This window comes from Nestor notabilis, unplaced genomic scaffold, assembly GCF_000696875.1.
Source record: "Nestor notabilis isolate BGI_N333 unplaced genomic scaffold, ASM69687v1 scaffold9864, whole genome shotgun sequence".
Lineage (NCBI taxonomy): Eukaryota > Metazoa > Chordata > Aves > Psittaciformes > Psittacidae > Nestor > Nestor notabilis.
In genome coordinates, this window is record NW_009926085.1 from 75,298 (window position 1) to 87,791 (window position 12,494).

The window sequence follows — 12,494 nt, forward strand, 5'->3', positions numbered from 1 at the left end:
TGTAGTCTGAGATACTTTGGTTCAGATTTTGTTTAACCACATCAGGTCAGAATTCAGGGTTTGAGCATTTTGGACCTGGGGGTAAGGCATACACAACTTGATATCCATAATGTCAGGGACCTGTTCCAGCCTTCTCAGGTAGGATACAGAGGTTCTCAGCTCTACTGCTGACAGGTACAGACGTCTTTAAGGAGGGGTGCGGTTGGGTCTGTGCAGCATAACCAACTCAGCATCAGCACTGTGTGGTTGGGACATCCAATGTGCGGGAATGAGCGGTGCTCGCAGCTGCTGGTGGCTCATCAGTCCTTCCAGGCAGCTTCCACAAGATGGCAATATTTGAAACAGAAAGCTCAACAGAAACGGCTGAGTTTGTAGTAATGGGTACTGGGGAAGCAATCTTTGGTTTGATCAGTGAACCAGGCAGGCTGCTCATGCAGGGTGACTGTGAGAAGCAGTTGTAGTTCTAATGTTACTTATTTTCTTTAGCAGTTTATGAGACCGAGATACAGCTTGAACGCTGAAATTTTCCTGTTACTTTTATGTACTCATTTCCCTCCAACTGTGAGCTTGCACAACTTTTTAGTGAACAGCCACCTCCTGCTTCGCTTTTAGTTTCAATATCTGAGTCCAACAGGATACATATGCTGCTTCATCTTAAAAATACATAGAAGTTTTCTGTGTTGGCCTTTCTCCTGACTTCTGATGTGCCTGGTTCTGCTGGTGCTTGCGCTGGATGTATGTGATTTAAAGGAGCAGAAGCAAAGAGCCACTTTTGGGGAAAGACATTTCTCCTGAGTGTGGACTAGCATACAGTTCTATTTTGGGTGTTGCAGCTGGTTGTAATAGGACCCTGTGGCCTTTCTTTGGAGTCAAAGTGAAGCCAAAATTTATAGAATCATAGAATCACAGAATAGTTAGGGTTGGAAAGGACCTCAAGATCATCTAGTTCCAACCCCCCTGCCATGAGCAGGGACACCACACACTAAACTGTGTCGCCTAAGGCTCTGTCCAACCTGGCCTTGAACACCTCCAGGGTTGGAGCATTCACAACTTCCTTGGGCAACCTATTCCAGTGCCTCACCACCCTCACTGTGAAGAACTTCTTCCTTATATCTAATCTAAACTTCCCCTGTTTAAGTTTAAAGCCATTACCCCTTGTCCTGCCACTAGAGTCCCTAACGAAGAGTCCCTGCCCAGCATCCTTATATTCTATATTCCTTGACAATCAGACCACTGTCAGTGTCAAGTTAAAACTGTGTCTGATATTACCAGTAGTCTTGACCTCCTTTCCATCACTGGGCCTACAGTTGTTGAGGGAGCAGGAGCAGTATTTATATGTACAAATGACCTCTAATTACCTGTGTGACCCATTAAGAGTCTGATGGCTTCAGTAGAACTGTGGGTAATACCTGGGAGGCCTTTGCAAAAATCTGTGTCTATTCATTGGTTTTAATCAAATGAGAAAATCACTTGGTAGACATGAAAATGAGACATTACATTTGTCTTTTGTTTCCATTGCTGTCCATCCCTGGTGTCTGAGGTATTTTACCATTTTGAGTTTTAATTTTTGGATTTTCTTTCTCATTATAGAGAACCTTCCCAGTTATGAAAGTCTGACCTAAGGATTTTTTTGCAGGTTTAAGACTTCTTTGGTACAGGGCTGGTGGAAGGACTCTGTTCTTGCCAGTTCCGTTTATTAGTAGTATAAATTGCAATGGCTTTTACCTATTCTGAAGTTGTTGCATTTTATTTTTACTGTACTAAAAAGAAAAAGAACTACCCCAGAGCATGCAAAAGATACATCAAGTACAACTTACAGATAATTTGTTTTAATATTCCAGTAAAACTTATTTTTATATCATAAATAGTAAGCAGTAGTGCAATCTATCAGGGAATTTCTAGTTTAACTGCTGTTTTACTCTGAAGTCCTGTTAGCCCAGTGTGACAGTCAGCAGTGGTGCTAGCAAGTGTGTAAGCAGCAGGAGTTGGTGGGTGAGGGTCCCTGTATCACCTGACAGTGTGAGGGGTGTCGGGGGGCTTTCTGCTCTTTTGCACTTGTACAAAACCACTGAAGCAGAGTGGTGAGTAATTTCATCCGCCTGTGGTAGAGAGGGAGAGCACATGAGGAGGATGCTCAGACCCCATCTTCCCCGGTACAGACCACCTATGCTTCCTTAGCATGTCAATTAGTTAGCACCATCTCCAAGTAAGCTTTTATATGCCCCAGTGGTTTTCTCTTGCTGCAGAGGTTCAGCATTTACTGTCCAAGCCAGCACTGCACAGCCTGCAGTAGGCATTGGTGCCTGTTCCCTTTGGGAGATGCATTTTATTGCTTCAGTGTCTAATCCAGAGGCCGGGGGTAGTCTTTTTTTGACAACCTTTAGGCTGCTCCACACTGCAGCTTTTTCAGTGTCCTTTGTGAGACCTCTTTGTCCAGCTTTTCCCTCATGTTCACCAGAGCTGGGGCTTTGGTGTGTGCAGAGGTTTTTCTTTTTGCTTTCAGCTGAGCTGGAGTCTCCTCCCTGCTCATGGTTCTCCATTCATGTGTGGGAGCATCACTGCTGATGTGTGCCTTTCCCAGAGGGGATACCAATTTGTCTGTATGTCTGTCTTGTCTGTCTGTTATTCTATTCTGCTTAGCTTTCTCTTTGCTTATGTAGTCCTTTAATTCCCACCAGAAAGGGATGGAAGAATACAGGTAAGCAAGAGCTGCAATGGATAGACACAGTGACGACAGCCCCAGCATCTTTCTTCCTAATGGTTAAAACCTGTCTTGGGGCTTTTCTAGGCTCATAATGTAGAACGTTTTTCTGGTGTTCTTACATATCTGTGATACTCTTCAGATTCATCCTCAAACTCCATATAAGGTGGAAATAGTGGCCAGCTGTGCTTCAGTACTGATTGTACCACATATTTGTATAGTCTGTACACCAGGAGACATAGACACTTAAGCACCTGCTTAAGTTTATTCACTTAGTTTTACAAAGCACGTAGTGTGACTGTGAGGGGTAGGAATTGAGTTTTCCTCAGGGGTTGTGAATACTTGATCATTTCTAGGGCCCTCAGTTTACCTCCAGCAGCAGCAGGGGTGGCTTATTGTTTTGGGGGAACCTCTTGTGCTTTTTTACTTTAGAGCTGTGCCCCACACTTGCTTATTTCTTGGTCACTTCTGGCACATAGAGCCATCACTGTAGGCAGTACATGGGTTTTCTGAACCTGTGTCTGAAGAGCATTCAGAGGTAGTATCAGGTTTTTTCAGCTTTCAGATAACAAACTTACTTCATAGTTATTAATACTTTTTCACGGAAAAACTGGTCAGGGAGGTCACAAGAAATCAATGGGAAAGGGACCATACAATCTTAGGAGCTCATGGAGCAATTCCAGCAGTCAATTTATTAGTATGGAGCAGAGAAGCACTTTCTTGAATTAAAAAAATGTCACCAAAAAAAAAAAAAAATCACAACTGCCTCTCAGCCTGGAAATGGGTTTTCCCAGCTACTTGATCACCTGAGTTAGCTCTGATCTCATCTGATTTGATCCACTGTATCCAGGTGGTTTGCACAATATTGATTTTGAATTTCTAATTATTCGATTTCCCTTTCAGGACTGATGATAGACATGCAGGAATGACTTCCAGAAATCCTGTGACAGTTTCAGGCTCCACAGTAAATGCTTTGAATGCAGATTCCGCTGCAATTAGCTCATCCAACTGACATTTAGTTTTCTCTGTATAGGAATATGTATGGTACCAGAGCATTGTTTCGTAGGGCAGTGATCCTGCACCAGGCAGTGCAGCTGATTATGAAGGAGTTACTATTGGGTTGGTTGGCCTAGAGTGGGTTACACTCCTCAAGAAAAGGGACAGTTTGTTTTAATACAATGATGGGCACAGCTCCAGAGGCCCAAGATAGATGGTTCAGAGGAGCTTTGAGAATGGGAATTGGACAGGGATGAACTCATCACCCTGCACTTCTCCAAACTCTTTGACCCTTGTTAGGCTGAAGGTGCCACAAGCCTCGATCCTCTGCTTCTGCTCTGTCTCAGGATGCTGTCAGAAAGCAAACCTTTTACTGAAGGACATTGTTGAAGTGAATAAAGAGGAGGAGGGAAAGTGTAAAAATCAAGGCCTTTAGAATTTGGGTTGAAAATTGTGTTGAAAGAACACAGAGGATGGCAGTGCTCTGTCTCTTATTCAGTCTACTTTGCCAAGCAGTCCTGCAGGTGGTACAAGTAACCCTGCAGTAGTTCAGACATCCCATTTACTCACAGCATGCCCCTTGCTTTCAATAGGTGTTTGAATATGCAAAAAGCATGCAAAACCAGGCTCTGGATACCTGTGCAACTTTCTCAGTGGCCTTTCCCTTCCCCATAAAACCTCCAACCCCAAACACCTTGATTTTCCTTGCAGTGCCCTTGGACATGTGAGTCCTTGTGAAAAGTTGTGACTGGGGAGAGAGGTTGGGCAGAGTCCAGAAGCCTCCCAGGGGGTGGTGTCTGGAGCTGGGGTTTCCACTCAGGGCCTCCTCTGACCTGAAGCTCTGCCTCACCATGTGAATTAACAGAGCAGCTCGGATCCTTGCTTGGTACAAACTAGAGTAATTTTTGATGGGGCTGCATGGCACTGTGCCTTCTGAGGACCTGAGCTTGTCTTTTTTAAGAAGCAAGTGAGTTACTCTCCTGTGTAAAATCATTGAGGACTTTTCTAAAAGGAGCAGCAGATTCCTTCCAGCATGCTTTCGGCTTTTCAAGTTTGGTGCTCTCAAGTATGTGCTTCTGTCCTTGTGGGTTCTTCACCCTCCATAGGAAGGCAGTATGACACTATGTACCATTTCTGGTTGTAGCGGTGTCCATAACCTTCCACTCCAATTCCCTGCTCTGAGCTTCTGTTTCGCTGTCACCTTTCTCTTTGTAGCATTCTGTGTGCTGCTGTGCCAGTTGCATTACTGTAGCCTCAATGTCTCTTGTGTAAATAAAAGACGTTGTTGTCCAAGAAGTGTGGTGTTGGGTTGGGGAGGGGAAGAGTTGTTTGTTTTCTTTTGTCTGCTCTCCATTTACATTTTTTTAATTCTGACCAATATAACATCTGCTAAAATGTCTTCCTTATCATTTGCTTGGTGATCACACAGCCTTCCCACCATTCATTGAGAGCTGGACCAGATCTCACAGAGTCTGAAAAGAGCTATGTGGTAAGGTCACTGTTTAAATCAGATGTGTAGTCCTAGAGTCTCCTCACCCAGACAGTAACACCTCAGTAGAGATAAAATGCCAGCACGGTTTTTAGCTGCAAAGTAGGTACATATTTATCTATTTGCAAATATTGTTTTCTTTGCAACAGAAAAAGGGAACTTATGAATTAGAAAAACTGTCAATGAGAAGTTGGGCTAATTGTGCTGCCAGTCCCTGGCTATAAGTTAAATGAAGCAAAATGCATGAATGGAGCAGCCCGCCTTGCATTCTTGAACTGACTTCATAGCATTTATATTGATGCCACTGCATAACTAATTGCAACCTCATATGCTGCTTTTAAAAATATATGTATATGTATTTGCTACAAATCTTCAAACTAAATACCAAATTCTTCTGTATCTTGCCTGTTTTTCCATGCTTACACCTGGATCCCTTCTGCACTCCACTACCTGGATAATTACCTGGATCTACAACTCTTTTTTTGTTTGGTTTTTTTTTTTCCTTTTACTGGACTTATGTACCACATCTGGAATGTCCCATCTCTTCTTGTCTATATTTTCCCCTCCCTCCCCTCTGTTGACTGTCCTTTGGGTGTTCTTGGATGTCAATGCTGCCTACCACACAGGAAGCTGTTTGCAATGAGATCATAAACATTGCAGAAAAGTCTGTTCATTACTGCAGTACTATTGCTGAGCCTCTTGACTCTCGCCACAAGGTGACCTCTAATGACCATAAACCATCTCTCATCATTTCTCAGCAACCTCAAGCACAGCAGCAAGGAACCAGCCCTGACAGAAGTCAAACACCACGAGACATGTAAGTCCTTTTGGCTCCTATCTCTTCCAAGGGCCTTATCTCTGACTTGTGGTGAAGATGGGGAGGTGTGAAAGCTTCAGCATTTCAGGAGTTATACTGGAATTCTGGGAAAGTGTCAGCTTTTCTTTATAGACAAAAATACCCATGTATCATCATAATGAGTAGTTTGAATGTGGGACCTTGTGTCTGTATAGCACCTGAAATGGTGACCTCATGATCCAGGAGCGGGTCTCCTTTTGGGCACCTGACTCATGCTGGTCATGGAGACTATCGCAATGTCTTTTGTATTGTGAAGCTGGAGACAAATTAATATCCACTGGCGACATCATGCTTGTATAGTGTGGGTCAGTGTGTTCACCTCTGTCCTTAGCTTTTCCCAGTACAGTGAGCAGTCCCAACACTGATGCCACTTAGTGTTTTGCTGGCCAGTTCTACAAATAAATTGGTGATAGATGATTTGAAAGACCAAGCCTTGAGATTTTCAAAGCTGTCTGGTGGGTTTAAACCTGGAGCTGCCATTAAGCTAATGCAGATATTTGCTGATGGTTTTGAGAATAGTAGCCTGCATTGTGTGCTGGGGACTGAAGTTCCTGTGCCCTATGCTTTGCTTTCCCCTGCTCCTTTATGCAGACTGGAAAGTCTCACATCAGCTATTTTCACTCCTCACAGACAGGGAATCCAAGCCTCCCCAGATTTGCACAAAGATTGTTTCCACTCCGTAAAGTTCTTTTCTAATAAATAAAGAGTGCCTCTGGTGCAAGTGGCATCTCAGGGCAGGATTCAACCTTGGATTTTGTATGCACTGTACCTCCTCGGCCATGATTTATCTAGCAACTTTAGCACAGTAGAGTAAGCAGTATCCTTTTCTGAAGTCAGTCACTCTGCTATTTGGTCATTCATGGCCCTACCTATGTGCCTGGGCAAGGGAACAGATGTCTCCTTTAGCCCAGAAATGAGTGTATCCAGGTTTTGGCTTGTATTCAGTAGGGTATCTGCACTCATACACTCTCTAGGTGCTGCATGTTAGGAAAACTCCAGTTATTACAGTCTATGGAGACAACTACGTGGCAAAAAGGAAACAGAAGCTCGCTGCATATCCCACACAATGGAGGCCTGACACTTTTTTCTGCCATGGCTTTGTGACAAAAGCCAATTTAATGCAGTTGGCTTCCTGTGCTTTCCCTTTTTCTCAAATGGAAAAAACAGGTCTAGACTGCATTGGACAAAACATAATAGGAATTAGAAAGGGGAAAGAAGATGTCTCCTTCTGAAGGGATGTGAGGGAAATCCAATGGCTAACATGCAGTATCTTTCTGGATTTAGAGTTAGCTACCAAGCCCTCTACAGCTACACTCCTCAGAACGATGATGAGCTGGAACTGAGGGATGGTGACATTGTTGATGTCATGGAGAAATGTGATGACGGCTGGTTTGTGGGTGAGTGTGACACCTGCTGTCAGCAGAGCTTTTTGAGATGCAAATGGCCAGTTTTGCAGAGCGTCTGGAAGTTGCTTTCATTTGTGAGGTCAAAACAGTGAAAAAAGTCAACTTCACTTTTTTCACAATTTCTCATATTTTCCCACCAAAACCGTTAAAATTAGGCTGCAGGGAGATGGAGGTTTGTTTTTCTTGCTAGGTCTCCAGTTTTGTCTTTTACCTCTTCTTAATTTCCCCATTCCACATTTCCTCCTGATCCTTCTTGATCAGACAGATGGCAGAGCAACAGAGGGAACCAAGGAAAACTGGATTTCTGTACCTTTTCTGAGGTAGCTGTGGCAAGTTACAAAAAGTGGCAAGTAGGGGACAAAGGAAATACATGGATGGGAGGAGTTGTTCCTGAAAATCCAGCCTCAACTGTAGCTGTATGTTTAGCAAAATCTAGCCCTTTACCTGCAAAGAATACAAGTCTGGACAATGTTCTTCATCTCAACACTGCAAATCCAGGCTTGTTATCTCTTCTTAAGGGAGATCAGCTCGTTTACACTTGTAGGAGTTTGGCTCCTGTCCTATGGGCCCAGGAGCTTTCACCAGCACCTTACTAAGTGTTACAAGGGAAGACAAAGATGATTAGTAGCAGAACTAGTTGTGAGCTTGTCTTTACTGAAAGGCTCTTTGACCAGGATTGCTATTTAATTTTAGAAATTGCCTGCAGGCAGGAGAGGCTGCCACCTCTACCTTACCTCTAAGCCTCCCTTGCATGGCTCCATCTTACTCTGGCTTCCTTGTGTTTTATTTTGTGACAGGTACATCCAGAAGAACAAGGCAATTTGGCACCTTCCCAGGCAACTATGTGAAGCTTCTGTACCTGTAAAATAACAGTGATCCCACCATGACAATGATGGGGTTGTTTTCCAGATGGCATTTTTAAACAGTGAAGAAACAGACAATTTATGAATGTAATAGAGAAGAGACAAGATGTGTTAGGAGGATGTGGTTATGTGGTACAGTAATGAGTTGAATGTGTAACCCTGCTTCAGTGGATTCAGGGTGTGATTTGTTTGCTGAAGAAGAGACAGTTTCTAGTTTACAGTGCTGCCTTTGTGTATTCCTCTTCCCTCCCCAACAAGAGTTCTGATTATAATCTTAATTTGTATGGAGTAATTACCTCTGAGAAGGCTTCAGGGAAGCACATGGTATAGGTTTTGTTTCTGTGTTGAGATAAGGATAATGCTTTGGGGCAGTACGCACCCTTGCAGCTGCTCCCTTTCACTGGCAAGGTTCAGGGAGGCCAGGCTTTCTGCCCAGTTTCTGCCTCACTGAAGACTCACTTTGCTCTGCCTTCCACTTCCATAGAAAACCCTTCCTTCATGACATGCATCTTAAGACCCAGCAGAGGCAGAGGACAACTGATATGGTTAAACTGCAGAGCTCTGTGTGGAAAAGGAGTTTGGGACTTGTGGTTTAATCTGTGCAGCCAAACCATAATGCAAATGTGAAAATCCCGAACTCTTTGGTAATGTACGACCTTATCTCTGCAGGGTTTTTTTCTTTTGTGCAGGATGTGTGTGTGTGAGTGTATTGTGTGCATCAAATCGAACTGAGTCCTGGTTTTTAAAGAGAAATCGGCCTGGCTTTGACGTCTATCTGCACAAAGAATAGAACCAATAAACAGAACATCCATGGGAGCAAATCCTGTTTGAGTTCTACGGCCATTCACTTGCTCTGTTCTTCCTGCCCTGTTGTTGGTCCTAAAGGATCACACACTTGTTGAAGCATGTTCTTCAGGACGAAGACTTTGCTTCTTTCCCAGCATTGAATCTTAGAGGCTCTAATATAACTGAGCAACATATTACCCGAGGGTGCCTTTTTTTTTTTTCTTTTTTGGTTACAGTGTCAATGATAGGTTTCAAACAAATGCATGCATTTTGGCTGCATTTTGTCATACAAAATTCTAATCGATTTGGAAAGCTGTTCCCAGCAGTTATTACCAGTTACATAGATGCATATTTCCTTGAGGGGGAAAAAACCCCCATGGCTTGGCTGTATGCTTGCCTGTAAATCCACTCTTTTGATAGACATTTTATTATTAAGAAGCAGCATAAACAAAGCCGGTTCTATCAGACGCTGCTTCCTACAGTTACCATACAAATAGCAAAGGGTTAAATTGCTATTTTGTCATAAGCCGTATTTAATAATATAAAATGCCTATTTTTATGCCGATGCTTTTATACAGATTTATTAAGAGTAACTACAACTAACTGTTAGCACGACTTGCAATGTTTTGATAAGCTAGCCATGCTCCTGGGTTTGAAATCAAGAAGGCTTGTCTTCCGCCTAGCTCAGCGGAAGAGAAGACTCATTGTCTCAGAAGTTTGACTGTAAATATGTATATTTAACTTTGTACAGACAATGTACTTACCTTGTATAGAAAAAATAATTTAAACACATTGAGAGAAGGGAGGGGGAAAAAAAGGCAGTTGTGAAAGGTTGGGATTTTTTTTCCACTTTTATTTAAATGATGGAATTCCATGTGTGTTCACATAGAGAGTTTTAGCACAAAATATCCATTATGAAAGGTTTTCAGATATGACACAAAGCACCACTGTTTCTTTTCTGCAGGAGATGTCTTTAATCCTGCATCTTATTTATGGGTTTGTTTTTCTGCTTTAGGTTTGCCCTCCAGTTATTTGCAGCAATATTTAAGTCTGTTGCTAAGATTGAATAACACCAAATTAATCTATCCAGCAAAGTAACATGATAATACTGACTGTATATAACATACTCATTTAAAGGTTTATTTTTTGTTCTTGCTCTTGCCATTTTAAGTTACACACACATACACACACAGGCGTACAAACTGCAACTTATTTTTGTGTTGATTTTTTGTTTCTTATTGCAGTGGATTACTATTTGACAATTAATAAATGGAATTATTGAATTACTATTGTGTTCCTTGTACAAATTATTAAATAAAAGTCTATTCCCACTGTTCCTATAGCAGTGCACTTTCTGTATGAGTGCCCTTCTGTGGCTATCTTTGTCTGTGTCCATATACACAGCAGGTGTCTGCTATGAGCTTCTTGCATGTCCTGCACCTGAGGATCCTGCTTGTGACTTGTGACCAGTTCTCCCTCCTGAGCTGTAGGCAGGCCATGACATTTTCCTCAAAGAAACTAAGGTGTAAAGGCAGAGAAAAAGCTGGTTTCCACCCAGGTCTCACTGTAATGTGGGGTCAGGGTGCAGCTGCTGTGGTATGCATGCAGACCTGGGAGCTCAGGAGCAAACCCAAGGTCACCAGTTTACAGAGGCTCTTTATGACTCTCTCTTAAGATGGGAAGACCACACAGGTTAAGTTGGGCAAGAAACCCCAAATGCTAACCTCTGTGGGAAGGGATGTTGGCTGGTGTTAGGTTTACATAAGCATTTCTAACCCAAACTCTGGTCGAAAGCCGTAAGACGCTGACTTCTGCAGTAGCTGCATTCTGACCAGGCAAGTAGGGCTGCAGCACTAATTCAAGGGGTTTGTGCAACGTTTGTGGTGAACACGTCTTCTAGCTGTGCAGCAGGAGAGCTAGCTGGGGCTTTTTTGGGTGTGCCTTGTAAAGGAACAGTCCCTGCAGGAGCAGAGCCATGGGAAGGCTGGAGCTGAGCTGTCTTGGGTGAGCTCAGTGGGGCTCAGTAACTCACAGGGACTGCCAAACTGCACCTTGCACCTCCACATACCTGGCTACTGCAAGCTGCCCTTGTGGGGTTATTCCCACCCCAAAGGCTGGTCTTCTTGAGACCTCCTCCTCAGCCTGAGCCAGAATTGGGCATCACATTCAAACTGGGGGGATGTGGTGGGATGACCAAGCAGACACATACAACACGTCATGGCTACAATCGCAGTGATTTTGGGAAACTGTAGACAAGCCAACCTTAAATCTGAACTAACAAAGCAGCAAAAGCCTCAAGTTATTTTCCACTTCCCCAGAAAGCACAGAGACACGAGCCCATTTTTCTGTTCGCAGATTACCTTATATGAAAGCAAAATGGCAGCCTGACCACTGCTTTGCTGCATTGTCTATCCTAATATACTTGGTAGGGAACAAGCTAGAGATACTTTTGTGACTGGAGAAGCTGGGTGTAGAGGGAGGAAGAGGACCCAGCAGTGTGTCACAGCCCTCTGGAAATCCCTCACACCTGGGGGTGAAGGAGCTCTTGGTGTAACTTACTTCACTGCCAGGAGATGTGTAACCATGTGGTAGAAGTTGCTGCTCTCTGATAGAGATGAGATTAACAGTCCAGATGCAGGTACCCTGGAAGGAAATAACCTGTGAAATGACAAGTGAATGCATGAAAAAGGAGGAAGCCAAGAAAGGGGATTGCAGAGGCAAGAGTGTGCCTTGTGATGGAGGTCATTTGTGGCCATGTCTCATAGGGCCAGCACTTAGTAACCCACTTCAGCCACACTTGCTAACTACTCCATGCTCCCCTGCTGTGCCTGAGTCCCAGCTTCAGCAGCCGCTTTGTTCCGTGGCTTGCTGCTCTTCTGCTCACTGATGAGCCGTGTTCATTTACCAAACCAGCAGCAATGCTTGCACTCAAGTTCTAAATGCCAGCACCACTGCAGTAATCAACCTCTCCCATCTGTCAGATTGGTGGAGGCTTAACGTGCAACTGGAACAATTATTCTTCCTGAATCACAGCTAAGGAGGTTGGCTCGAAAACCCATATAGAGGAATTCCTTTGTTGGTGGTACCACCCCAAAGGGGCTAGAGATAAGCAAAACTCTGCCTAAAGCAGTGGTGGACCTGAGTCCTTCCCAGCTCCGCCCGTACCCATCAGCTCCCAGTTGGGAAACTGCACAATGCCGCTTATTTCCATCGCCTCCATTAGGTTTCAGAGTTAACAATGCGCCAGGCTAGCGCAGGCTGGGCCGTGTTTGCACGGGAGACGCCGCACCGGGGCAGTCTTGCGTGCGGTTGCCCACCCTTGGCCTGCTCGGCTCTCAGCTGGATGGGGATGGGGTGGAATGGGACGAGACGAGGCGTGAGACGCTCCGCGTTCCCG

General features: G+C 44.0%; 1 protein-coding gene across 1 annotated transcript in view; it reads left to right on the forward strand.

Moving 5' to 3' along the window:
• SORBS1 (sorbin and SH3 domain containing 1) overlaps window positions 1–8,313 on the forward strand; it is a 65,664-nt gene extending 57,351 nt beyond the window's left edge. The window contains 4 exon segments of the mRNA XM_010013366.1: window positions 5,127–5,186; window positions 5,813–6,003; window positions 7,327–7,439; window positions 8,246–8,313. Of these exon segments, the coding sequence (XP_010011668.1) occupies window positions 5,127–5,186; window positions 5,813–6,003; window positions 7,327–7,439; window positions 8,246–8,313 (432 nt within the window).
• Window positions 8,314–12,494: the final 4,181 nt, after the last annotated feature.